At 43.7% G+C, this 27825-nt stretch overlaps 1 protein-coding gene across 2 annotated transcripts; it reads left to right on the forward strand.

Annotated features, from left to right (window-relative positions):
• mrpl53 (mitochondrial ribosomal protein L53) lies at window positions 1-27825 on the forward strand. Of its 2 annotated transcripts, none has more exons than XM_085993239.1 (3): window positions 1-126; window positions 15258-15370; window positions 27364-27825. In XM_085993239.1, the coding sequence occupies exons 1-3, from the start codon at window positions 35-37 to the stop codon at window positions 27489-27491; spliced, it is 333 nt and encodes a 110-aa protein (XP_085849365.1). In that variant the 5' UTR covers window positions 1-34; the 3' UTR covers window positions 27492-27825. The 2 variants fall into 2 exon arrangements, with proteins under 2 accessions (XP_085849365.1, XP_085849366.1); XM_085993240.1 differs by lacking the exon at window positions 1-126 and adding an exon at window positions 12050-12179.

Consider the following 27825-nt stretch of genomic DNA (forward strand, 5'->3'; position numbering starts at 1 on the left):
TGGGTCAAAGGTTGCGAGCGGTGAGTGAAGTAAGATGGCGGCGGGTAGGGTGAGAGTGATCTTGAAAACAGTGAAAGATGTCAGCGTGCAGTTCTGTCCTTTCGACTCTAACGTGCGCAGCGCCAGGTAGGAAAGGTCTCCAGAATAAAAAGCCCCTCTTCCACTTGCTTCTGTGCAGATTTTCGGTTACAGCCTTTTGCCCGTAGTTTCCATCCGAGAAAAAGAGCAAGGCTGACTTCAGTGGTGCTCCAAATAAAATTCATTGAGATGTAAAGACAAGCAATTGCACTGAAAGTGCAGTGGGACACAGGCTTCTAATTTATGCTGTATACAACCAATAGAAGTAATTAAATATCTTACTGTCCTTCACTTTCACCACGTGAAAGCTTGAATGACAATACAAGTGTTGAAGAAAAAAGCAGAAGCAAAATACTGGAAATCTGAAATAAAACCAGAAAACGCTGGAAACACTCAACCGGTCAGGCAGCATCAGTGGAGAGAGAAACAGAATTAACGAAAAATTCTCGACCTGAAACAATAACTCTTTCTCTCTCCACAGATGCCTTTTCTAATAAAACCATAAGGGTTGCCCAGTGTCATCAAACAAAAATGCTCCCTTTTTAGAGGGGCACAACTAATATGGAACTAAGCTTTGCTTTATTTTTTTATTTGTTCCTGGGATGTGAGCATCGCTGGCAAGGCCAGCATTTATTGCCCATCCCTAATTGCCTTTAAGAAGATGGTGGTGAGCCACCTTCTTGAGCCACTGCAGTCTGTGTGGTGAAGGTACTCCCACAGTGCTGTTAGGGAGGGAGTTCTGGGATATTGACCCAGCGATGATGAAGGAATGGTGATATATTTCCAAGTCAGGGTGGTGAGGAACTTGCAGGTGATGGTGTTCAAATGCACCTGCTGCCCTTGTCCTTCTAGGTGGTAGAGGTGACGGGTTTGAGAGGTGCTGTCGAAGAAGCCTTGGCGAGTTGCTGCAGTGCATCTTGTAGATGGTACACACTGCAGCCATGGTGCACCGGTGGTGGAGGGAGTGACTGTTTAAGGTGGTGGATGACACTCGCCGCAGAATACCCAGCCTCTGGACCTGCTCTTGTAGCCAGAGTATTTATGTGGCTGGTCCAGTTAAGTTTCTGGTCAATCGTGAATCCCCCCCCCAGAATGTTGATGGTGGGGGATTCGGTGATGGTAATGCCGTTGAATGTCAAGGGGCAGTAGTTGGACTCTCTCTTGTAGAGATAGTCATTGCCTGGCACTTGTGTGGCGTGAATGTTACTTGCCATTTATCAGCCCAAGCTTGAATGTTGCCCAGGTCTTGCTGCATTCGGGCATGGACTGCTTCATTATCTGGGGGAGTTGCGATTGGAATTGAACACTGTGCAATCATCAGCGAACATCCCCACTTCTGACCTTATGATGGAGGGAAGGTCCTTGATGAAACAGCTGAAGATGGTTTGGCCTAGGACACGACCCTGAGAAATTCCTGCAGCGATGTCCTGGGGCTGAGATGATTGACCTCCAACAACTGCAAACATCTTCCTTTGTGCTAGGTAGGACTCCAGCCATAGAAACATAGAAGATAGGAGCAGGAGTAGGCCATTCGGCCCCTTGAGCCTGCTCTGCCATTTAATGAGATCATGGCTGACCATCCAAATTCAGTACCCTGTCCCTGCTTTCTCCCCATATCCCTTGATCCCTTTAGCTTTAAGAAATATGTCTAACTCCTTCTTGAATATATTTAATGAATTGGCCTCTACTGCCCTCTGTGGTAGAGAATTCCACAGGTTCACCACTCTCTGGGTGAAGAAATTCCTCCTCATCTCAGTCCTAAATGGCTTACCCCTTACCCTTAGACTGTGACCCCTGGTTCTGGACTCCCCTGCCATTGGGAACATCCTGCATCTAGTCTGTCTAGTCCTGTTAGAATTTTATAAGTTTCAATGAGATCCCCTCTCATTCTTCAAAACTCCAGCAAATATAAGCCCAATCGACACAATCTCTCCTCATAGGTCATTCCTGCCATCCCAGGTATCAGTCTGGTGAATCTTCGCTACACTCCCTCCATGGCAAGAATATCCTTCCTCAGATAAGGCGACCAAAACTGCACACAATACTCAAGGTGTGGTCTCACCAAGGCCCTGTACAACTGCAGCAAGACATCCTTGCTCCTGCACTCGAATCCTCTCGCTATGAAGGCCAACATACCATTTGCCTTCTTAACCGCCTGCTGCACCTGCATGCTTACCTTCAGTGACTGGTGCACAAGGACACCCAGGTCTGTTGCACTTCCCCTTCTCCCAATCTATTGCCGTTCAGATATTAATCTGCCTTCCTGTTTTTGCCACCAAAGTGGATAACCTCGCATTTATCCACATTATACTGCATCTGCCATGCATCTGCCCAATCACCCATCCTGTCCAAATCATACTGGAGTTTCTCTGCATCCTCCTCACAGCACACACGCCCACCCAGCTTTGTCTCATTTGCAAACTTGGAGATATTACATCTAGTTCCCTCGTCTAGATCATTAATATATATTGTGAATAGCTGGAGTCCTAGCACCGATCCCTGTGGTACCCCACTAGCCACTGCCTGCCACTCGGAAAAAGATCCGTTTATTCCAACTCTTTGCTTCCTGTCTGCCAACCAGTTCTCTATCCAAGTCAGTACCTTACCCCCAATCCCATGTGCTTTAACTTTGCACACTAATCTCTTATGCGGGACCTTATCGAAAGCCTTCTGAAAATCCAAATACACCACATCCACTGCTTCTCCCTTATCTATTCTACCAGTTACATCCTCAAAAAATTCCAGTAGATTAGTCAAGCACAATTTACCTTTTGTAAATCCATGTTGACTTTGTCCGATCCTGTCACTGTTTTCCAAGTGCTCTGCTATTACATCTTTTATAATGGACTCTAGCATTTTCCCCACTACCGATGTCAGGCTTACGGGTGTATAATTCCCCGTTTTCTCTCTGCCGCCTTTTTTAAATAGTGGGATTACATTAGCTACCCTCCAATCCATGGGAACTGTGCCCGAGTCTATAGAATTTTGGAAGATGACCAGCAATGCATCTACTATTTCTAGGGCCACTTCCTTAAGTACCCTAGGATGTAGATTATCAGGCCGTGGGGATTTATCGGTCTTCAATCCCATCAATTTCCCTAACATAATTTCCCTACAAACACTGATTTCATTCAGTTCCTCCCTCTCATTAGACGCTATGTTCCCCGACATCTCTGAGAGGTTATTTGTGTCCTCCTTTGTGAAGACAGAACCAAAGTATGTGTTTAATTGGTCAGCCATTCCTTTCTTCCCCATTATAAATTCCCCTGATTCTGACTGCAAGGGACCTACGCTTGACTTCACCAATCTTTTTCTCTTCACATATCTATAGAAGCTTTTACAGTCAGTTTTTATGTTCTCTGCAAGCTTACCCTCATATTCTATTTCCCCCCTCTTAATTAATCCCTTTGTCCTCCTTTGCTGAATCCTAAACTGCTCCCAATCCTCAGGTTTGCTGCTTTTTCTGGCCAATTTATATGTCCTCTCCTTGGATCTTATGCTATCCCTAATTTCCCTTGTTAGCCACGGTTGAGTCACCTCTTTTGTTTTATTTTTATGCCAAACAGGGATGAACAAATTCTGTAGTTCATCCATGCCATCTTTGAATGTTTGCCATTGCCTATCCACTGTCAACCCTTTAATTAACGTTCCCCAATCCATCCTAGCCAACTCGTGCCACATCGTAGTTTCCTTTATTTAAATTCAGGACCCATGTCTCTGAGTCAACTATTTCGCTCTCCATCTTAATGAAGAATTCTATCATATTATGATCGCTCCTCCCCAAGGGGCCTCGCACAACACGATTGCTAATTAATCCTTTCTCATTAAATAATACCCAGTCTAAGATGGTCTGATTTCTTGTTGGTTCCTCGACATACTGGTCCAGGAAACCATCCCGTAAACACTCCAGGAATTCCTCCTCCACAGTATTGTTACTAATTTGGTTAGCCCAATCTATATGTAGATTAAAATCACCCATGATAACTGCTGTGCCCTTATCGCACGCGCCTCAAATTTCCCGTTTAATGCCATCCCCAACCTCAACATTACTGTTTGGGGGTCTGTATACAACTCCCACTAACGTTTTCTGCCCCTTGGTATTTCTCAGCTCTACCCATACAGATTCCACATCATCAGAGCTAATATCCTTCCTTACTATTGTGTTAATCTCTTTAACCAGCAATGCTGCCCCACCGCCTTTTCCTTTTTGCCGGTCCTTCCTGAATATTGAATACCCCTGGATGTTGAATTCCCAGCCTTGGTCACCCTGGAGCCATGTCTCCGTAATCCCAATTATATCATATCCGTTTACATCTATTTGTGCAGCTAATCCATCCACCTTATTACGAATGCTCCTCGCATTAAGACACAAAGTCTTCAGGCTTGTTTTTTTTAACACTCTTAGTCCTTTTAGAATTATTATTTACTGTGGCCCTGTTTGATTTACACCCTTGATTTCTCTGCCTTCCACTTTTGCTTTTCTCCTTCCTGTCTTTTGCTTCTATCCTTGCTTCCCTTTCCTCTGTCTCCCTGCACAGGTTCCCAACCCCCTGCCATTTTAGTTTAAACCCTCCCCAACAGCACTAGCAAACACTCCCCCTAGGACATCGGTCCCGGTCCTGCCCAGGTGCAAACCGTCCAGTTTGTACTGGTCCCACCTCCCCCAGAACCGGTTCCAATGTCCCAGGAATTTGAATCCCTCCCCCTTGCACCATTCCTTTAGCCATGTATTCATCTGAAATATCCTTCAATTTCTACTCTGAATAGCACATGGCACTGGTAGCAATCCTGAGATTACTACATTTGAGGTCCTATTTTTTTAACTTGCCTCCTAACTCCCTATATTCAGCTTTTAGGACCTCATCCTGTTTTTTACCTATATCGTTGGTACCTATATGCACCATGACAACTGGCTGTTCACCCTCCCCCTCCAGAATGCCCTGCAGCCGCTCCGAGACATCCTTGATCCTTGCACCGGGGAGGCAACATACCATCCTGGAGTCTCGTTTGCGGCCGTAGAAACGCCTATCTATTCCCCTTGCAATAGAATCCCCTATCACTATAGCTCTCCCGCTCTTTTTCCTCCCGTCCTGTGCAGCAGAACCATCCATGGTGCCAGGAAGTTGGCTACTGCTGCCTTCCCCCGATAAGCCATCTCCCTCAACAATATCCAAAGCAGTACATCTGTTTGAGAGGGAACGCCTATCTATTCCCCTTACAATAGAATCCCCTATCACTATAACTCTCCCGCTCTTTTTCCTCCCGTCCTGTGCAGCAGAACCATCCATGGTGCCAGGAAGTTGGCTACTGCTGCCTTCCCCTGATAAGCCATCTCCCTCAACAATATCCAAAGCAGTACATCTGTTTGAGAGGGGGATGGCCACAGGGGACCCCTGCACTACCTGCCTGCGTCTACTACTCTGCCAGTGGAGAGTTTTCCTCTAATTCCCATTGGCTTCAATTTTACTAGGGCTCCTTGATGCTAAAATCGGTCACATGCTGCCTTGATGTCAAGGGCAGTCACTCTCACCTCACCTCTGGAATTCAGCTCTTTTGTCCATGCTTGGACCAAGGCTGTAATGAGGTCTGGAGCAACGTGGTCCTGGCAGAACCCAAACTTATTGGAGAGTAAGTGCCGCTTGATAGCACTGTCGACGACACCTTCCACCACTTTGCTGAAGATTGAGAGTAGACTGATGGGGCGGTAATTGGCCAGACCAAGGGCTCTGCAGTGGCATGGAAGTGTGAGCGCTTGGAGAGGAGCCCCCACTTCCTTGAGGTCTGCCACCAACCTCCCTCTCATGGGTCAGGTCCCCGTCAGTGCCTGCAAGTGGCTTGAGAGCAGCTTGCTGCACATCAGGGGGGCCATGGGGACCCGTTTCTACAATGGCAGTCCTACTCAGAGGGCCTGCCATGAAGGTCTGGTTTCTCTGCTCAATAGCTGACCATCGCTCCTCCAGAGATGTCAGTCTATTCTAAACACTCACCATGTTTTCAGCACTCTGGTGACTTAGCTCCTCCATGGCCGTAGCCATCCTCTCCTCTACTGTAGCCATCCTTTCCGCGGAGGTTGCCATCCTTTCCGTGGTGATGCGTTCATGCGCCAATGACTCCACAAACGCTCTGCTCATGTTCGCTATGGACTCCTCCATTCACTCCACACTCGTAGCGACCCTGGAGACAAAACCTGCCAGAGCTTCCTGCATCTGTGCATGGAGAGCCATCACCTCTTCTCTTGCGGATGGACCCAGAGGCAGAGGGTCGACAAGCAGCTGAGCTGGCAGAGTCCTGTGCCCTCCGACGAGGACTCCCCACTGCTGTCCCTGTCTCCACCATCTGCTGATGCTCACTTGTGAGCTGTGATACACCAGGTGACAACACTACTCTATCTCGCGAAGGTCCCACCGAGGTGTGAGTGTCTGCGCTGGTGCTGGGTGCGCTGAATTCTGCTGACGCTGCGCCCTCAGAGGTGGGAGCTTCCTCTGAGGCGTCTGGCTGCTCAGCCTCTTCCTCCTCCGCAGTGGGGACGGGGGCTTCGGATGGTCCTGTGGGGGAGTAAAGGAAAGAGTTAGAGATGTGATGCCAAGGTTACATGCACATTGGATTTTGCAGATGTTCATAAGTCCAAATGATGTAGCTTCAGAATCACAACAGCGACTCATGCTATGCCAATGAGAGAGATGGAAAACTATTCTGTCACCAGCTTGCGGGCCTGCCCCGTCTCTCCTTCCCCAGCTTCCACAGCCACATCAGCCCTGACAATTTCCAGGACTCCTTCCTCCCAAAGGGTCAGGTGGGCTATTGAGGGTGGGCCTCCTCCAGTCCTGGTGCGCTCTGTTGTTGTGAGCTCTCTTTTCCTGCAATGAGGGAGACAAGTGGAGTTTGAGTGAGAATGAAGAAATGAGTGTAGAGATTGCATAACATAGATACTTAGAGGGAGACAAAGATGGTGTGAGGCTGCAAGACCAAGGGCCCTCCCTGTGTGTTGTCAGTTGTGCTCAAAGCATCAGAGTGAGAGGGAGTGTGAGGGCTGCATGGTGGAATAGTTATGTGAACGTCAGCATAGAGAGAGAGGGAATGGATAAGGGTGCATGGATGTGACTGTGAAGTGGGATGTGGAGGAAGAGAGTGCTAAAGCTGAGTGCTGGTGGGGAAAGGCAATGGGGATCAATTTGAGGGTGGTGGAAACTTCATATGTACTTTTCCTGTACGGTGAAGGTCATGGAATCGCTTCCGACACTGTATCCAGGTTCTTCTGGTGACTCCCAGCGAGTTGACATCTGCTGCCACCTGCATCCATGCAGCCTTGGCCTCAGTGGGAGGCCCCTTCCTCCCTGACCGAGGGAAGAGGACCTCCCTGTGGGCCCTCATCCCATCCAATAACGCCTGCAGTGAAGCCTCATCGAATTTGCTGCCAGCTCGGGGTCTGGCACTGGCCACAGCTGTTGCAGGCTCCTCTGCCATCCTGTGTGGTTCGCATGGAAGCCTGCAGAGGTTGCAATGCTTGCTATAGACTTTAAAAGCACCACGAATGATGACACCATACTGTGGGGCTTTCTGACTGGAAATAGTCAATTAGCAAGGGTTCCCACACGCTGGAAATGAATTGGCCAATTGAGGGAAAATTGCATCAATCTGCCAGACCCATTTACATTCGTGGGGGAACCCGACAATTCCTCGCACCTACGGGAAAATCGGCCCCCATGTCTCTGGATTATTAGTCCAGGCCTCTGGATTACTAGTCCAGTAACATAACCACTATGCTACCGTTTCCGTAATAAAACAAAGGAAGCTTATAAAAATGAAATATTACACCTAGTGTCCAGTATGCTCTCCAGTCCCGGTTGCAGAAGGCCTTGAGCGTACCAGCGGACACCACATACATAGATACATAGATACATAGAAGATAGGAGCAGGAGTAGGCCATTCGGCCCTTCGTGCCTGCTCCGCCATTTAATGAGATCATGGCTGATCCTTTAATTCAGTATCCCGTCCCCGCCTTCTCTCCGTAACCCTTAACCCCTTTTGCCCGTAGAAATATATCTAATTCCCTCTTAAATATATTTAATGAGCTGGCATACACTGCCCTCTGTGGCAATGAGTTCCACAGGTTCACCACTCTCTGAGTGAAGAAATTCCCCCTCATCTCTGTCCTAAATGGTTTAGCCCTTATCCTTAAATTATGTCCTCTAGTTCTGTTCTCACCCGCCAAGGGAAACATTCCTTCTGCATCCAGTCTGTCTAGACCTGTCAGAATTTTATACACTTCTATGAGGTCCCCTCTCAATCTTCTAAACTCCAGTGTGTACATCCCTAAACTACATAGTCTCTCCTCATAGGTCATTCCCGCCATTCCTGGTATCAGCCTGGTGAATCGCCGCTGCACCCCCTCCATGGCAAGAACATCCTTCCTCAGATGAGGCGACCAAAACTGTACACAGTACTCGAGGTGTGGTCTCACCAGTGCCCTGTACAGCTGCAGCAAGGTATCCCTGTTCCTGTATTCTAACCCTTTTGCTATGAAGGCCAGCATACCGTTTGCCTTCTTGACCGCCTGTTGCACCTGCATGCTCGCCTTCAGTGACTGGTGTACAAGAACACCCAGGTCTCTCTGTACTTCCCCCTCTCCCAATCTATTGCCATTTAAATAATAATTTGCCCTCCCGTTCCTGCACCCAAGGTGGATAACTTCGCACTTGTCCACATTATAGTGCATCTGCCATTTATCCGCCCAATCGCCCAGTCTGTCCAAATCGCTCTGGAGCTTCCTGGTCTCTTCCTCTGAGCCCACCCCCCCTCCTAGTTTAGTGTCGTCTGCAAATTTGGAAATGCTGCATCCGACTCCCTGATCCAGGTCATTAATGTAAATTGTGAACAGCTGGGGGCCCAGGACAGATCCCTGTGGTACCCCACTTGTTACTGCCTGCCATTCAGAAAATGAGCCGTTTATTCCAACTCTCTGTTTTCTATCTGACAGCCAGTTCCCTATCCACGCCAAAACTTTCCCCTTTATCCCATGAGCCTCAATTTTCCATGCTAATCTTTTATGTGGGACCTTATCGAAGGCCTTTTGGAAGTCCAGGTACACCACATCTACTGGCTCTCCCCCATCTATTCTACCAGTTACTCCCTCAAAAAATTCCAATAGATTAGTCAAGCACGATTTACCCTTTGTAAATCCATGTTGACTCTGTCCTATCCTGTCCCCATTTGCTAAGTGCTCCGCTATTTCATCCTTAATGATGGACTCCAGCATTTTGCCCACAACTGATGTAAGGCTTACAGGTCTGTAATTACCTGCTTTTTCCCTACCCCCCTTTTTGAATAGTGGGGTAACGTTAGCTACCCTCCAATCCATCGGCACTGTTCCCGAGTCTAATGAATTCTGAAAAATCATCCTTAGTGCATCCGCTATCTCTAGGGCCACCTCCTTCAGTACCCTAGGATGCATGTTATCAGGCCCTGGGGATTTGTCCACCTTCAATCCCTTTAGCTTCCTTAACACCATATCCTTAGAGATATTGATTTGCGTCAGTTCCTCCTTTGCCAATGTCCCTATTTTTCCCGATATCCCAGGGAGGTTTTTTGTGTCTTCCTTCGTAAAGACTGACCCAAAGTATGCATTTAGTTGATCTGCCATTTCCTTATTTCCCATTATATATTCCCCCGTATCTGACTGCAATGGACCAACTTTGGTTTTCACCAGTCTTTTCCTTTTGATATACTTATAAAAGCTTTTGGAGTTAGTTTTTATATTTTCCGCCAGCTTGTTTTCGTAAGCTATTTTGCCCCTCTTGATTATGCCCTTTGCCCTCCTTTGCTCTATCTTAAACTGTTCCCAATCTTCCGCTCTGGCGCTTTTTTTGGCTATTTTATACGCCCTATCTTTGGATTTTATGCTGTCTCTAATTTCCCCTGTTATCCACGGTTGAGTCACCTTTTTAGATTTCCTTTTATGCCAGATTGGTATAAACAATTTTTGCAATTTTGTCATTCTATCTTTAAATGTTTGCCATTGTTTATCTACCTCCAGTCCTCCCAGGAACGTTGTCCAATCAGACCTACTCAGTTCCCGTCTCATGGCATCATAATTCCCCTTGTTTAAATTCAGGACCTTAGTCTCTGAGTCAATTTCTTCGCTCTCCATTTCGAGTGAGAAATCGATCATGCCTCTCCAAGGCCACCCGGGTGCAGACGAGGGGCAGGCAGCCTGAGCGACCACCCTCATGAGCTGCGTCCAACTTGGACCTGTCAATGGTTCTCCACAGATGCTGCCTAACCTGCTGAGTGTATCTAGCCTTTTCTGTTTTTATTTCAAGTGTTGAAGATGTAAGACCAATGATGGCAAAGTACAAGGAGGAATTGCTGCTAAGTGAGTATCAGGTCCTAGGCGCTAAATTAAAAAGCAGGACCTCGAGGGTACTAATATCCCGATTACTACCGAAACGTGCTAATTGGCATAGGGAGAAACAGAGTAAGAAACTGAACGTGTGGTTGAAAGAATGGTGTGGGAAAGAGGGATTCTAGTTCACGAGACACTGGGACAGAAATGAACTGTACTGCTGGGACCAAGGTCCTAGCAGAAAGGATAAACAGGACTTTAGAAAGGACTTTAAAACAGTAAAGGGGGGAGGGTTGAGGTGGATATAACAGTAATGTGCAGATAAGAAAAAGAAGGGATGAGAGCAAGAATCAGTACAAAAAGATAACATAAATATCAGGGCAGAGAAATGTTTATGGAGAAGTAATAAATTACAAAAATAAGAGTATTGAAAAATAAGAACGTATATGAATTGGAGGCAAAAATAAAATGAAGAATTAGATGTAATAGGGATAATAGAAAATATTGTAGGCTATAAGATATTTAAAAATGACAGGGAAGGAAGAAGGGGTGGTGTGGTAGTTGTGTTAATCAGAAATAACATAATGGCAGTAACAAGAAAGAACATAACTAACAGAGATAGAAACAGAATCCATGTGAATTGAGATAAAGGCTTGGTCATGCAATATTGGGGTCATATTACAGGCCACCAAATAGTGGAAAGGAAGTAGAGGGAGAAATATGTAGGCAAATATATGAAATGAGTAAGAAAACACAGAATCATAATCATGGGGGATTTCCAACTACCCCCAAGTAAACAGGCAGGAAGAAGGGATGGAGTTTTTACAGTGTGTAAAAATACTGTAAATTTTCTGACCCATCATGCCAGAAGCCCAACAAGGGAGGAAGCAGTGCTAGCTCTAGTAATGGGAAGTGAACCAGAGCAGACAAGAAAAGTAATCCTGGGAGAACAGCTAGAGAGCAGTGATCACAATATAATAATGGCCCGGAATTTGCGGTCGGGATGACGGTGAACTGGCAATGTTCACCGTCATTTCACCTTTGAAACTGACCGCAACTTCGGGATTTGGTGCATGCGGAAATCCTAAAGTTGCGGTCTGTCATTGACAGCTCCAAAACAGGCTGCGCTGTGCGCCCCCGCACCCCCCACACACGCACACACACACACAGCTGGCAATCTGTGTAATCATCCAAATCAGGGAAACTGACGAAAACTTCAGCTCTTCCACACTAATTACCCACTAAAAGTTGGACCCAAAGGGATTAAGTATAACTGGGGCTTTGACAGCGTTATTACTGCTAAACAAATGTTAAGGACCTGAGAAACTAATTTTAATTTTGTGCCGTGTGAAATGTGTCTATTTTAATAAAAAAATTAAAATTTTTAAGAAACTTTTTTGCAAAAAAATATATATTTTTTTAAGTTTGTCCATCTTTATTTCAGGTTTGCCTTTTCCCCATGTGAGAGCCCCAATGTTAGCTTTGCTCTCTCTAACATTTTTTAAAAAGTGAGAATTTTAAGAGCTTACTCACTTTCTTGTTTGCTGTCTGAGAATTCTGTGTTTTGATTGGCAGCTTGTTGACGTCACAGCAATTTGCACAAGAGGATCCCCACTACACTTCATTGATTTGAATTGAATGGCGGAAAAGCCAAAGTTCTCGACATGGATTGCAAGATCCTTGTGCGAAGCATACTTCAAGGCCAGCAGTGAATGCCTTTGCTTCACTGCTGGCCGCAAATTCTGGGCCATTGTTTAAGGTAATGATTGAGTGAGATATAGACAGTACAAAGACCAAAGTAATAAACTGGGAAAAAAAACAATTATGAAGAAACGAGGATTTAATTAAGGAAGGTAAACTGGAGTAAATAATTGATAAAGAAGTAGAAAAACAGTGGGCAATAGTTAAATGGAGAGATTGGTAGAGTCCAGGAGAGAAACATATTCCTCTAAAAAAACAAAATGAACCTAGCAAGAAATGCAACACCATGAATAAATAGAGTTGATAAAATTGAAAATAAAGAAAGGCATGTGCAAAGTACAGAAACAATAAAGGAGACGATGACAAAAGGGAATGTAGCTTAGGAAAGGGGTAAAAAGACGAGGAGGAAATACGAAATGAAAATATCAAAGAATATAAAAAGAAATAGTAAAGTATTCTATAGGCACATAAGTAACAAAATGAGATTTAATATAAGGTTAGGGTCACTAAGGGATGATCAAGATAAACGCACAGGAGATGATACTGAAATGGCAGGGATGCTGAATAGAGATTTTGCCTCAGTTTTCAGTGAAGAGACTAACCAAGTGGCAATCTAAACAGTAGAAATCGAGAGACATTGGCCGGATTTTGCTGTAATAATAATGGCGAGGCTATCACCATTTGCCGTTATTACAGGGTAAATCTGACAGCAACTTCTGGTGTCTGCACATGCGCAGTTAAATGTGGAAATCCAGAAGTTGCTGTCAGAGATACCATGCTCCCTCACAGGGTGCGCTGTTGGAGTCCTCGCCGATAGACTTGGTATTGAAATCACTGTAATGGCGTGAACTTGTGGCACTTAACCCACTAGTTCTGCACTAAAGATGGATGAAATAGTTAGGGCTGGTGCATTCAGGATTAAGTGAGTTTTTAATGGTGAAATAAGTGATAATTACTGCTGAACAACCTCTGTGGCCCTGAAAAATTAATTTTACAAGTGTGGAGTCTCATTCCCTTAGAAGAAAATGAATGTGGAGGACTGCATCAAAATACAGGAAGACATAAACAGGCTTAAAGAATGGGCAGATGAATAGCAAATGAAATTTAATATAGCAAAGTGTGAGCTGGTTCATTTTGGAGGAGGAATAAGGAGGCCACTGAAAAGCTAAATGGGGTAGAGGAGCAAAGAGATCTGGGAATACAGATACATAAATTGCTAAAAGTAGCAATGCAAGTTCATACGGCCATAAAGAGTGCAAACAAAGTACTGTGGTCCATTTCTAGAAGAGTAGAATACAAAAGCAGGGAGGTAATGTTAAATTTGTATAGAACTTTGGTTAGATCACACTTGGAGTACTGTGTGCAGTTCTGGTCTCCATACAACAAAAAGGGTATTGAAGCACAGGAGAAAGTACAGGAAAGATTTACATGGATGTTGCCAGAATTGAGAGGAAGCAACTATCAAGAGAAATTGAGGACGATGGGCTATTTTTTCCTGGAAAAGGCAAGATTAAGAGCAGATCTAATAGAGGATTTAAAATTAAGAAGGAGTTCGATAGGGTGGATGTGGAAAAACTGTTTCCATTTGTGGGTGAGCCCAGTACAAGGGGGAATAAATATGCGATATCCACTAACAGATCAAATGGAGAATTTAGGAGGAATGTCTTTACACAGAGAGTGGTGAGAATGTGGAACTTGCTGCCACATGGAGAGGTTGATAAGATTGATGCATAAATAAGGGTGTACAGAAGAGATTTACTAGAATAGTTCAGGGATGAGGGAATACAGTTACGTGGATAGACTAGAGAAGCTGGGGTTGTTCTCCTTAGAGCAGAGAAGGCTAAGAGGAGATTTGATAGAGGTGTTTAAAATCATGAAGGCTTTAGAAACAGTAAATAAAGAGAAATGGTTTCCAGTGGCTGTAGGGTCGATAATGAGAGGGCACAGATTGGCAAAATGATTGGTGATTGGCAAAAGGACCAGAGGCGACATGAGGAAAAATGTTTTTACGCAACAAGTGGTTAGGATTTGGAATGCACTGTCTGGTAGGGTGGTGGATACAGATTCAGTAGTAGCCTTCAAAAAGGAATTGGATAAATACTTGAAGGAGAACAAATTGCAGGGATATGGGGAAAGAGCGGGGGAGTGGGACTAACTGGATTGCTGTTCGAAAGAGCCGGCGCAGACTGGATGGACCGAATGGCCTCCTTCTGTGCTATTCTATGATTCTTTGAGGGAGAAGGGAATAGAAAAATAGGGGTGCAAGATGGAAAGAGGTAATTAGAGTGGGAGGATTTTCATGTGGAGTATAAACACCAGCATAGACCAGTTGGGACGAATGGCCTGTTGCTGTGCTGTAGATTCTAGGTAAGATTTATTTATGAGCGATGGTCTAGGAACACTCCTCAGAAAAAAACTTTGTTTTAACACTTGTTACAGTTGCCAGTACATGTTTTTAAATTTTAAGAACTTGTATCACAACCTGTGGATCACCTATGAAGTGTAGTCACTATTACATATACAAACACAACAGCAATGTCCCACAGAGGAAGTATATGACCAGTTAATCTGTTTCTGATGTCATGGTATCTTTAATGTCCATCTGAACAGCCAGATAGGGCCTTGATTAACATCTCATTTGGCACTTCTGACAATGCACCTTCTGCAGACATTCTGATTATTGCCAGAGATTTGAGATTTTGTGGGCTTTGCATTATTTCATGTCACATCCTAGCCTCTTTGAAGTATGCTATTAATAGAGGCTGGTGGGGAGGGGATTTGAGAGTTTAGTACTTGATAAAGTTAGCAATCCTAAATTGGTCATCACATTTCATATAAGCAGCAATTGGTTTATTATTATGTGTATTTATTCTAGTACATAAGTGTGTGTGTTTATGGGTCCAGTAATTTGAATTCAAGTAAAACTAGGTTTTGCTAACTGCTAAAGAAGTACTTGAAACCATTTTCCTGAAAATTTGGCATGTCTCACAAATGCGACACCTGTACATGTATTATTATAGCAGTTTACGATAGTGTACATCTCACAAGAATAGAGAAAAACATGAAAAGACTTTCTAGTTTAGCATTTTGGCAAAGTTTGTGTCCATTAACATTTCATTTCCAATTTGATTTGCAGAGAATTTCTTGCTGCAATAGGAACAGAAAAGGCACGCCTAACAAACTCCAACTGTCGGATTGTAGCCGATGTAAAGCATGATGAGACGGAGCCTGTTATAGCTGTCACATTCAGTAAGTTTTGCTCCCTCTTTTTGCCCATTAAATGTGTAGGTATCAGAATAGTAAAAGGAAACCCACATCCCATTCCCCAGAAGCTTGTCACTGTAAACAAAGTAAACGAATAAATGTTTGTAACAGTCACAGGTTCAATAAACATAACCCTGTTCTTTTGGAATTTATCTGCTCACAGGTAACTTTGTTGAGATATACAGTTTTAGGTATTAATGTGCAGCTTTCAAAGAGCCACTCTGCATTTTTCATCTAACCTGTGTTTCACTATCTGGGGACTGATGTCCTTTATATAATTTTCCCATAACTGATCGTCAGTCTGAGCTACTGACTAATCTCTGCTATTGACCACAAATTGCCTTTTCTGGTTCATGGTCATCCTCTAATCATGTTTTTGAGTCACATAGACCAGTATAAAGTTGGACTGCTCCAGGTCAAGTCTGGAAATTTTTACATGGCGCGACAGAACTTGATGAAACATGTATACGCAGAGCTGAGCAATTTTTTTTCATTTTATTTTAAATAACAATTATGTTTATTTGGGAACTAGATTGCTAGAGGTGTATTTTGTCTGAAATAATTTGGAAGAGATTGTTTTATGGAGATAGTTACTGATCGGTAGATTTGAAAATTAAAATTGGTATCAGCCTTCTTTAATTTGAGTAGGTTGGTTGATCAATGTAGTTGAAAGAGGCTGATTGTAAATCAACAGACTAGTTCATTTTTCCTGAAATCTACAAGTAAACAGACACACATTCCCAGTGAGGTACCCCTACTTCCTACTGTTCTCATGTCATGTAAAAAAACAAAATACAGTATGTAAATTTCTAGACAGAATCCACTTACAAACTCGCTGTCCTTAGACTAGCTGACACCTAACTTTCTCTGTTTTAGGCCATCCATGTTCATACCAAAGCTTGGAATCTCTGTCATAGAATAGAATCATAGCATGATACACACAGGAGACCATTCAGCCCATCGTGCCTATGCTGGCTCTTTGAAAGAGCTATCCAATTAATCCCACTCCCCTCTCCTTTCCCCATAGCGCTGCAAATTTTTCCCCTTCAAGGATTTATCTAATTCCCTTTTTGAAAGTTATTATTGAATCTGCTTCCACCACCTTTCAGGCAGTATGTTCTAGATCGTAACAACTTGCTGTGTAAAAAAAAAATTCTCCTCAGCTCACCTCTGGTTCTTGTGCCAGTGAGGTATATCACACTGACTGACTAGAGAACAAGGTACTTCTGTGCTCTACAATCCCCTGAGAACTCTGCGTTCTCCCAATTCTGGCCTCTTGTGCGTCCCCCACTTCCTTTGCTCCACTATTGGTGGCCGTGCCTTCAACTGTCTAGGCCTTAAACTCTAGAATTCCCTCCCTAAACCTTTATGCCTCTCCACCCCTCTCTTGTCCTTTAAGACCATCCTTAAAGCCTTACTTTTTGGCCAATCTTTTAGTCTTCTCTCCTTCTTTGGCTGGGTGTCAACTTTTGTCTGATTACGCTAGTGTGAAGCGCCAACCTCAGTTTCGCAACCTCATTTGTGCTGATTTGGGAAATGTGGTGCAGAGGCCAAATGTCTGTTTGCAAGAGAGGAATAATTTGATAGGGAGCGTTCATTGCCCGACACTCGGAACATCTCCTAGTGGCCAATCAACAATAGCATTGATGATGGTTTGACAGGAAGCAGTCTGCACATTCCTGCCAACTCAACCATACCACGTCCGAGGGGAATTAGTAAGGAAAGAAAACTAGGGGTAAGGAAGAGAGTGTGTGTCTAACAAAAGAAAGTGTGATGATGATGCAACTTACTGTGTCAGAGTAGAATGTATGTTTGTGCCAATAATCTGGACCTGGTGTAGAATGTTCTACTATATACAATTTTATCAATCTGTTCTTTAAACATTTGTTTATATAAACTGTACCTTTATTTGTCTGTAGCCTAAATGCACTCATTAAGCTGGCCTGTCATAGAGTATATCAAAATTTCACATCACTTTCCTATCGGTAAGAAATTGATTTGAAATGTTGCCTTGGTTTGAATAATATTTTTCTAATGCACCAAGGGGATCAGTACTGACTGCATTTTCAACAGTAACATGAGCAGTCTGCCACAGTTATACAGCCCACTCACATTACTATCGAGTTGAGTAAGAAGTAGTACTGTGGGTGCATGCATGAAGACTTTATTAATGGTGAAATTGGTCATTTGTAGAGAAATTCCTAATGATTGAAAAGACTGAACATGATAAACTGACTCCTTAGTTAGTAGAAAACAAATAGGATAATAGCTTACAGTTTTTCCTTGAACTTCTTAAAAGATTTTAAAATTGCACTGTCTGCATTTACAACAGTAACTTACATTTATATAGCTCCTTTAACAAAGAAAAAATGTCCCAAAGTGCTTTGCAGAGACACAAGGGGAAGAAATGGACATCAGTCCAAAGGAGGAGAGATTAGCTGGGGTTACTAAACCCTTGGTAAAGAGGTGGGTTTTAAAGATGGTCTTGAGGGAGGCAGAGGAGCTTTGGGGAGGGAATTCCAGAGCCTAAGTGTCTGAAGGCACAGCCTAAAGATAGAGCGAATGGAGAGAAGAATGCACAAGACACTAGAGACACAGATAAGAATTTTTAACTTGAGGTGTTGGAAGACCGGGAAGCAATGCAGGTTGGGAAGGACAGGAGTGATGAGCAAGCAGGACTCTGCGAGATAGGGCAACAGAGTTTTGAATAAGCTGAAGTTTTTGGAGGGTGGATGACAGAAGGCCAGACGGAAGAACATTGGAGTAATCGAATCTGGAGGTGACAAAGGAATAGATAAGGGTTTCGATAGCAGTTTGACTGAAGTAGGGGGCAGAGGCAGATGATGTTATGGAGGCGGAAATGGGCAGTCTTTGTGATTGAGAGCATATGGGGCTGGAAGCTAAGCTCGACGTTGAACAGGATGACATGGTTGTGAACAATCTGGTTCAGCCTGAGCTAGTAGCTGGAAAGGGCATGGAATTGGTGTGAGCGTATGGAGTTTGTGGTAGGGACCGAAGACGACTGCCTTTAGTCTTCTTAGCACTTAGCTGTAGTTGATGAGCACATGTAGTACAACTGTGGGCTTTATCTTACAACTTTCGAGAAAGTTGTATTGCTCTTTACCATCACTAAAACACAAAGCTTTTACATGACCCATGGAGTTCTCCATTTGCCTCAAGCCTGTATAGAAGTGCTATAATAAAGCAATTAAATAGAATAGAGTGACAAGTAGTTTATAAGCCTTTATTCCCTTTTGAAGTTCATCTGGATAAAAAGGAAGATTAAATGGGTAACTTCACAATTAATCAAAACCGTCAATTGAAAATAGATTTCGGAGGCACCAAATACCGAAAGGCAAAAATAAATAATCTTGTGATATGATGCACATTAGAATTGGAGTACAAACACTGCCACTATCTCCATTGTGTCCCAGGGCTGGGAAGGGAGCAAAAATTGATGAGGATGCCTGAGTTGTCAGTAACCCCTGTTAGAATACATATTATGGATGCTGGGTGAGGACAGGACTAGGCTCGACTATGATGGCCCCTGTTGTTGAATATGTTATCACCCTTCACTCTGCATGCTTCCAGCTGAAGTGGAACAGCAAAACAGAATGAGTCACCACCTTCAAAAGAGGGATAAGGAGGAGAAAATGGAGGAGGAAAAAAAGGTTCTAGCGAGTAAGAGTTAACAGCATGAAACTGTCCCTAATTGACAACTTTCTCAGAGAAGCCATAAAGGGTGGCTGGTTTGAGAAATGAAACTTCGATGCTGTTGTAATAACAAGACAGCAGAGGTGGGGTGGGGGGCGTGGTGGAGGTTAAGTTACATTTTCGGGGCAGAGTAGAGGAATGCTTGATGCTAATTTAAAAAGCATTCCACTCCCTGTACTGACATCTTGATCAGTACAAAGTACACCCCTCTCCAACTTACGTTTAAAATCAGAAAGGGAAGCTGAACTAATGCTAGTCCATGTTTAATATGGCATGCAGCTGCCTCTCAAAACAAAAGCATTTTTGTCTAATACAAAAGGGAAACTAAAACTGCACCCAGGATCTATAGTTATTGGATAAGTTCACAAAACCACAACTGCCATCATTTCATTAAAGTGTGGCTCAGGATTACATTATGGTCTTTGAGAAATTCTACACAGGTTAGGGTGACAAACCAAGATATGGCTGAGGTGTTAAATGGATACTTCACATCTGTATGAAGTGACAACATATTAAGATGCTACCAAAATTAAGTCTTGGAAGTTAATGCAGAAATAATCCTTTTTTTATATTCGTTCATGGGATGTGGGCATCATTGGCAAGTCAGCATTTATTGCTCATCCCTAATTTCCCTTGAGAAGGTGGTGGTGGTGAGCCGCCGCCTTGAACTGCTGCTGTCCATGTGGTGAAGGTACACCCACAGTGCTGTTAGGGAGGGAGTTGCAGGATTTAGACCCCGCAATGATGAAGGAATAGTGATATATTTCCAAGTCAGGATGGTGTGTGACTAGGAGGGGAACTTGCAGGTGATGCTGTTCCCATGTGCCTGTGGCCCTTGTCCTTCTAGGTGCCAATCAAGATAATGAAGTAGTCCATGTCTGCATGCAGCAAGACCTGGACGACATTTAGGCTTGGGCTGATAAGTGGCAAGTAACATTCGCGCCACACAAGTGCCAGGTAATGACTATCTCTAACAAGCGAGAGTCTATCCACCGCCCCTTGACATTCAATGGCATTACCATCGCCGAATCCCCCACCATCAACATCCAGGGGGGTCAGCATTGACCATAAGCTTAACTGGACCAGCCACATAAATACTGTGGCTACAAGAGCAGGTCAGAGGCTAGGTATTCTGTGACGAGTGTCTCATAAGAACATAAGAATTAAGAGCAAGAGTAGGCCGTACGGCCCCTTGAGCCTGCTCCGCCATTCAATCATCGACCTCAACTCCACTTTCCTGCCTGATCGCCATATCCCTCGATTCCCCCTAGAGTCCAAAAATCTATCTATCTCAGCCTTGAATATACTCAAAGACTCTGCATTCACAGCCCTCTGGGGCAGAGAATTCCAAAGATTCACAACCCTCTGAGTGAAGAAATTCCTCCTCATCTCGGTCTTAAATAGCCTACCCCTTATCCTGAGACTATGCCCCCTAGTTCTAGACACTCCAGCCAGGGGAAACAACCTCTCAGCATCTATCCTGTCAATCCCCTTCAGAATCTTGTATGTTTCAATGAGATCACCTCTCATTCTTCTAAACTCCAGAGAGTATAGCCACATTCTACGCAATCTCTCATCATAGGACAGCCCTCTCATCCCAGGAATCAATCTAGTGAACCTTCGTTGCACTGCCTCCAAGACAAGTATATCCTTCCTTAGATAAGGAGACCAAAACTGTGCACAGTACTCCAGATGTGGTCTCACCAAGGCCCTGTACAATTGTAGCAAGACTTCCTTACTCTTATACTTCAACACCCTTACAATAAAAGCCAACATGCCATTTGCCTTCCTTATTGCTTGCTGTACCTGCATGCTAGTTTTCTGTGTTTCTTGCACGATGACACCCAAATCTCTCTGAACACCAACATTTGAAAGTTTCTCACCATTTAAAAAATATTCTGTTTTTCTATTCTTCCTACCAAAGTGAATAACCTCACATTATACTCCATCTGCTACCTTACTGCCCACTCACTTAGTCTATCTATATCCCTCTGCAGACTCTTTGGGCTGGATTTTCATTGAGGAGTCGGGTAGGAGGCGAGACTACAACTTTTGGGATTGTAGTCCCGCCTCCATCGAGTTCTAGCCAACCCACGCGATTTAGACTTGATTGACCTTGTTGAGCACGCCCAGCGGGCTCAGCAGGCCAAGTAAGGGCCACCCGGCAACAGGTGACATCACAGATTGAAATTTCATCTGTCAGGACCCTTTGACAGATGAAATATCAGCGTTTCACAGCTGTTTGAAGCTGTCAAACACTGACAATCTGTACTCCAAGTTAATTCCTTCCTCTCAGGATGATTTAGAGATCTCCCAAGAACAGAAAACAGAGGCTACAGATTTTGACAGCTGGCGGCCATTCTGCTTTCTGTGCCGGTGAGATGAGGGACTCCCGAGACCTGAAGGAAGGAAAGTTGTAAAGGTTAGTACAACTTCTTTAAACACTTTACACAGGCCAAACACACTTACCTCTGCACTCATGCACCCATCACTCACCTGAACACCGGACATCTTGACCCCTCCAAGCCCTTCATCCCGACGGCCCGCCTTGCTAAATTGGCGTGGTTTGGAGCCGTCGGGAATCCCACATTTCAACAATGAAAATAGGGATTAGGCTAAAAACTGCCTGTTATCTACCTGTTAACAGGCAGCTAATTGGCACTAATCCCCTTCCCGCCTCGGGGAGGCGGGTCCCAGTGCGGGGCGGGTACCCGCCTCCATTGAAACTGGCATGGAGGCGGATTGGGGGCGATGTGGGGTCGGGACCCCTGATTTGGGGATTTTAAACCCCCAAACGCCTCCAATCCCGACTCCACGGCCCAATGAAAATCCAGCCCTTTGTGTTCTCCTCACAGCTTACTGTCCCACCTAGCTTTGTATCATCAGCAAACTTGGATGCATTACATTCGGTCCCTTCATGTAGGTCATTAATATAGATTGTAAATAGCTGAGGCCCCAACACTGATCCTTGCGGCACCCCACTATTTACAGCCTGCCAACCTGAAAAACATCCATTTATCCCTACTCTCTGTTTTCTGTCCATTAACCAATCCTCTATCCATGCTATTATATTACCCCCAACCCCGTGAGCCCTAATCTTGTGTAATAACCTTTTATGTGGCAACGTATCGAATGCCTTTTGGAAATCCAAATATACTACATCCACTGGTTCCCCTTTATCTACCCTGCTAGTTACATCCTCAAAAAACTCTAATAAATTTGTCACCTCCTGACTCCCCAAAGCCTTTCCACCATCTACAAGGCACAAGTCAGGAGTGTGATGGAATACTCTCCACTTGCCTGGATGAGTGCAGCTCCAACAGCACTCAACAAGCTCGACACCATCCAGGACAAAGCAGCCCGCTTGATTGGAATCCCATCCACCACCTTAAACCTACATTACAACGGTGACTACACTCGAAAAGTACTCCATTGGCTGTAAAGCGCTTTGAGATGTCCGATGGTCGTGTAAGGCTTTATTATATAAATATACAAGTCTTTTTCCTTCTTTCTTTTAAACATTCACTCACTCCACCACTGGCGCACCGTGGCTGCAGTGTGTACCATCTACAAGATGCACTGCAGCAACTTGCCAAGGCTTCTTCGACAGCAGCTCCCAAACCCGCGACCTCCACTACCCAGGGCAGCAGGCACATGGGAACACCATCATCTGCAAGTTCCCCTCCCAAGTCACACACCATCCTGACTTGGAAATATATCGCCATTCCTTCATCGTCGCTGGGTCAAAATCCTGGAACTCCCTCCCTAACAGCACTATGGGAGTACCTTCACCACATGGACTGCAGCGGTTTAAGAAGGCAGCTCACCACCAGCTTCTCGAGGGAAATTAGGGATGGGCAATAAATGTCGTTGTTAACGGTTCTCTCTCTTCAGATATTGTCCCCCTCTCCCTCAAATCTGACGTCATCACCCCCTCCTCAAAAAAACAACCCTTGACCCCTCCATCCTTGCAAACTACCGCCCCATCTCCAACCTCCCTTTCCTCTCCAAAGTCCTTGAACGTGTTGTTGCCTCCCAAATCCATGCCCATCTTTCCCACAACTCCATGTTTGAATCCCTCCAATCAGGTTTCCGCCCCGTCACAGTACCGAAACAGCTCTCATCAAAGTCACAAATGTCATCCTTTGTGACTGTGACAAAGGTAAACTATCCCTCCTCGTCGTTCTTGACTTGTCTGCAGCCTTTGACATGGTTGACCACTCCATCCTTCTCCAACGCCTCTCACCGTCGTCCAACTGGGTGGAACTGCACTCGCCTGGTTCCATTCTTATCTAATCATAGCCAGAGAATCACCTCCAACGGCTTCTCTCCCTGCTCCTGCATCGTTACCTCTGGTGTCCCCCAAGGATCTATCCTTGGCCCCCTCCTATTTCTCATCTGCATGCTGCCCCTTGGCGACATCATCTGAAAACACAGCGTCAGTTTCCACATGTACACTGATGACAGCCAGCTCCACCTCACTACCACTTCTCTCGATCCCTCCACAGTCTCTAAATTGTCAGACTGCTTGTCCGACATCCAGTACTGGATGAGCAGAAATTTTCTCCCAATTAAATATTGGGAAGGCTGAAGCCATTGTTTTTGGTCCCCGCCACAAACTCCATTCCCTAGCCATTGACTCCATCCCTCTCCCTAGCATCTGTCTGAGGCTGTACCACACTGCGCAACCTTGGTGTCATATTTGACTATGAAATGAGCTTCTAACCACATTTCAGCAGCATAACTAAGATCGCCTATTTCCACCTCGTAACATCGCCCGTCTCCGCCCTTGCCTCAGCTCATCCGCTGCTGAAACCCTCATCCATGCCTTTGTTACCTCTAGACTTGACTATTCCAACGCGCTCCTGGCTGGCCTCCCACATTCTTCCTTGCGTAAACTTGAGGTCATCCAAAACTCGGCTGCCCGTGTCCTAACTCGCACCAAGTCCCGTTCACCCATCACCCCTGTGCTCGCTGACCTATTTTGGCTCCCAGTTAAGCAATGCCTCGATTTCAAAATTCTCATCCTTGTTTTCAAATCCCTCCATGGCCTTGCCCCTCCCTATCTCTGTAATCTCCTTCAGCCCCACAACCCCTTGAGATATCTGCGCTCCTCTAATTCTGCTCTCTTGAGCATCCCTGATTATAATTGCTCAACCATTGGTGGCTGTGCCTTCTGTTGCCTAGGCTCTAAGCTCTAGAATTCCCTGCCTAAACCTCTCCGCCTTTCTACCTCTCTTTCCTCCTTTAAGACTCTCCTTAAAACCTACCTCTTTGACCAAGCTTTTGGTCACCTGTCCTAATTTCTCCCTATGTGGCTCAGTGTCAATTTTTTTGTCTTTTAATGCTCCTATGAAGTGCTTGAGACATTTTACTATGTTAAAGGCGCTATATAAATACAAGTTGTTGTTGTTGGATAGTGTCGCGTTTCTTGAGTGCTGTTGGAGCTGCTCTCATCCAGGCAAGTGGAGAGTATTCCATCACACTCCTGACTTGTGTCTTGTAGATGGTGGAAAGGCTTTGGGGAGTCAGGAGGTGAAACATTCGCTGCAGAATACCCAACCTCTGACCTACTCTTGTAGCCACTGTGTTTTGACTAAAAACAAAGCTTTTAAAATAGATTGGGCTGCTGGCCTAGATGGTGTTCACCCTAGAGTACTGAAAGAATTGGTGGCTGTATTATGCAAGCTATTGGCTCGTATATTTAACAGCTCTTTGAGATCATTTCCATGAGCTAGAGACAGGAACCAAGTGGTGACAATATTTGTAAGTCAGAATCTGAGAATCATAAGTCTGTTAGTTTAGATCAGCCTTGTAACTCTCTCTACTGCCTCCAGCAGCTGAATGTTTCTTGTTTCTTAGTGACCAGAACTGGATGCAGTATTCAAAGTGCGTTCTGACCATGAGCATTACAGTATAAAGTTTGATCACTACATCCTTAAATTTTAGCAATGTAGTTTAACAACCTATTGGCTTTGTTGATTGCTGTTCTGCATGTGTTGGACATATTTAGTATTGATTTTACCAAGACTTCTAAATCTCTGACACTGATGTTTTAAAAATACATGAACAAAATAAGTTTTACTGTTGTTTATTCAAAAAAAGTTTCATTTAAGTATAATTTAATTTTTTAGTTACCAATGTAAATTGGAACGCAAATACAAATCTGTTTGCCTTATTCTACCAATACCAACACTAACTGGCCTTTTTCTCAAGAATGTATGCGGTATTTGTATTTTTTTGGGGGGTTAATCTAAGCACATAAGACAACAAAGAAAGAAAGCAAATTTAGAAAATAAGTTTTTCAAATAAGGTTCCTGGACTCTATGGGGATCCCAGAGATCACCAGATTTGTGTATTTTTTTTAATAACTTACTAATATGTTTTTTTCTGTTCCAACATTACTAATAAAAATATGTTTCCTACAATGATTGCAGCATCTTTTAAGGCCAGAGGTCCCTGGAATGTGCCCATACTAGCAATACTCCCTGTAGGTGTAAATATTTCCAGTGACTCCCCTGTACAGAAAAGTTTTTGAAATCTTTTGATTTCGACAACATTCAATATGCTTTCCAAAGTGTATTTTTTTTAATAAAATGGGATTCTGGTTGCTTCTATTATCAAATATAAACATTATGCAAATTTGAATTATTTAGTTTGCAACTAAGGAACCAATTGTGATTACTTGTATATACTTGCGTAGATTAGAAATTAGGTTACTGCTTGAAGATTGAAATTAGAGAGGGTCACTGTTATGGAGGACCATACTACAGATCACTTAAATGAGCCCACTCTCTTGTCTATTCTGAACTCTCCAGCGTTTCTTGCCTCTCTCAGGCTCCTAATCATAGTCTATACTCCTTGTTTCTGTTCAGCAGTAGCACGTTGTGGAACATGAAGCATGAATTACAACTAAATTTCCTATTCTCCGGGAGCAGTGGTGACTGGGATATCTTGTTTGCAGGTGATAGTTTTTTGACTAGAAAGTTGTTGTACATTTGCTTTTATACATGATTATATGTGGCATCTCATTTATTGCACACAGCCATTTTGTACCACTTGCCGCACCCTACATCTGCGCAGTGGCTGCTTTAAATTGAATATTGTTGGCACAAGTGTTATAAAATATTGAAAATACATGAAAATAGTTTTACAACTCGTAGGCAATTTATTTTTTATTAAGGATATGCTACCATCTATTTCCCAGCATTTTCTCCTCTGATGGTCCTTTCTAGGCTATACACTCCTGTAGTTGAGAGGAAAAGGAGGGAGCTTCCACTCCTGTCACATTCAATACTGCTCTTAGCTGGCTACTAAATAAGTGTACAAGAATGTACCAGTGGAAATTTCCCACCCAACTTTCACTTGTTTCTTGATTGAAAAATTGTTCCGGGTCAAAATACGATTTGAAGAATTCACCTCTCCTTACTTATTGGCAGGTGGCAGAAAAAACACGTGTGCTATTCTGTACAATTATGTCCTGACCCATACCAGAACTCATTCTCTTTAACATTGGTAAGAAGAGCACTTAGTTCTCTACAAGACTGTTAACGTAAGCAGCACGACAGGAGATACTAGCACTTAAATCAGGCTTCCATGTACTTCAATAGCAACCCAAAAAGTCTGTACAAAATATTAATGATGAACGCTGATTCTGTTACCTTTGGAATTCTCACCCAGACAGACTTGTTACCCGTAGCTCTATCTTGAATACAAAAGTTCAAATTTAGAGTTTGATCACTTGCTGAAACTGTGTTCAATTGACTTTGTAAAATCTCTGACTTGATACCTCAGTTGAATTTTGCCAAGTCTTTGTGTGCCAGTAGCTAGTGAGACTGAATTTGAGAGACATTGACCTTTATTGTAGCTCTGGGTACATCCTGCTATGCCACCTATTGTTATAGAAAAATAAATGGTTTCAAGGCAGTAGTCTCGTCTTGGCACAATGTAATGGGATTTAAGAGGAACAAAATTGGATTTTCTTAACGTATCTTCTCTAACTTGGAGTGCAGTCAAAAGTAAATATGCATTATTCATGAATTTTGTGTTCTACTTTACAGCATATATCATTGCACAAGTTGTATTTTGGTGATGTATAAAATTATTTCCTTTTTTCCATAGGTTAAAAGCATATTTGTGAAAAATTGAACTCCCAGATTGCATTTAATGAAGTAAATTGTGTGAATACTCAACTTTCATGAAAGAATGTTGGCCTCAAATGATATCCCTTTAACTTTTTTTAAAAGTTTTTTTTCTCTCTACAGATGACGGAGAAAGATTGGTAATGAAAGCAGCAAACTTGACATCCAGGGAGATGCTGTCATTTTTCAATGAGAGATGCTTTGCAAAGGACCCTCAGGCACAAGAAACGGCTTCAAAAAAAAGGCAGTAAAGTTAAATTGGGCATTCCTGTTATGTATTCATGTGCATGCACACAATTCAGGCCTGGTCCAGTGCTGAATGACACTTGACTTGTTTAAAAAACAGCAAATGGCATATTTACAGTGGATGGAACTGTCCAATATGTTAAAGCTCCTTTTCAGTTCATCATTTTAAAAGTTGTATCCTTCAGAGGTATGACCAATAAAGGATTCACCAATATGGATTATTACAGTGTCCCAGCAACTACTGTCAAAATACTTGATTGTGATAACTTACTGCTGTGTTAGCACATTGTACTTGTATTGACCACTTAATAAAAGTCCTGTCCAGGTAAGAATAATGTA

This window comes from Somniosus microcephalus, chromosome 7 (genome assembly GCF_052327205.1).
Source record: "Somniosus microcephalus isolate GS21.2 chromosome 7, FLI_Smic_1.0, whole genome shotgun sequence".
In the NCBI taxonomy this organism is placed as follows: Eukaryota; Metazoa; Chordata; class Chondrichthyes; order Squaliformes; family Somniosidae; genus Somniosus; species Somniosus microcephalus.

Coding starts and splice junctions, on each gene's coding strand:
- mrpl53 (XM_085993239.1), top strand. CDS start 35: ATGGCGGCGGGTAGGGTGAGAGTGATCTTGAAAACAGTGAAAGATGTC. Junction 127..15,257: donor TCTAACGTGCGCAGCGCCAG/GTAGGAAAGGTC, acceptor TTTGATTTGCAG/AGAATTTCTTGCTGCAATAG. Junction 15,371..27,363: donor TGTTATAGCTGTCACATTCA/GTAAGTTTTGCT, acceptor TTCTCTCTACAG/ATGACGGAGAAAGATTGGTA.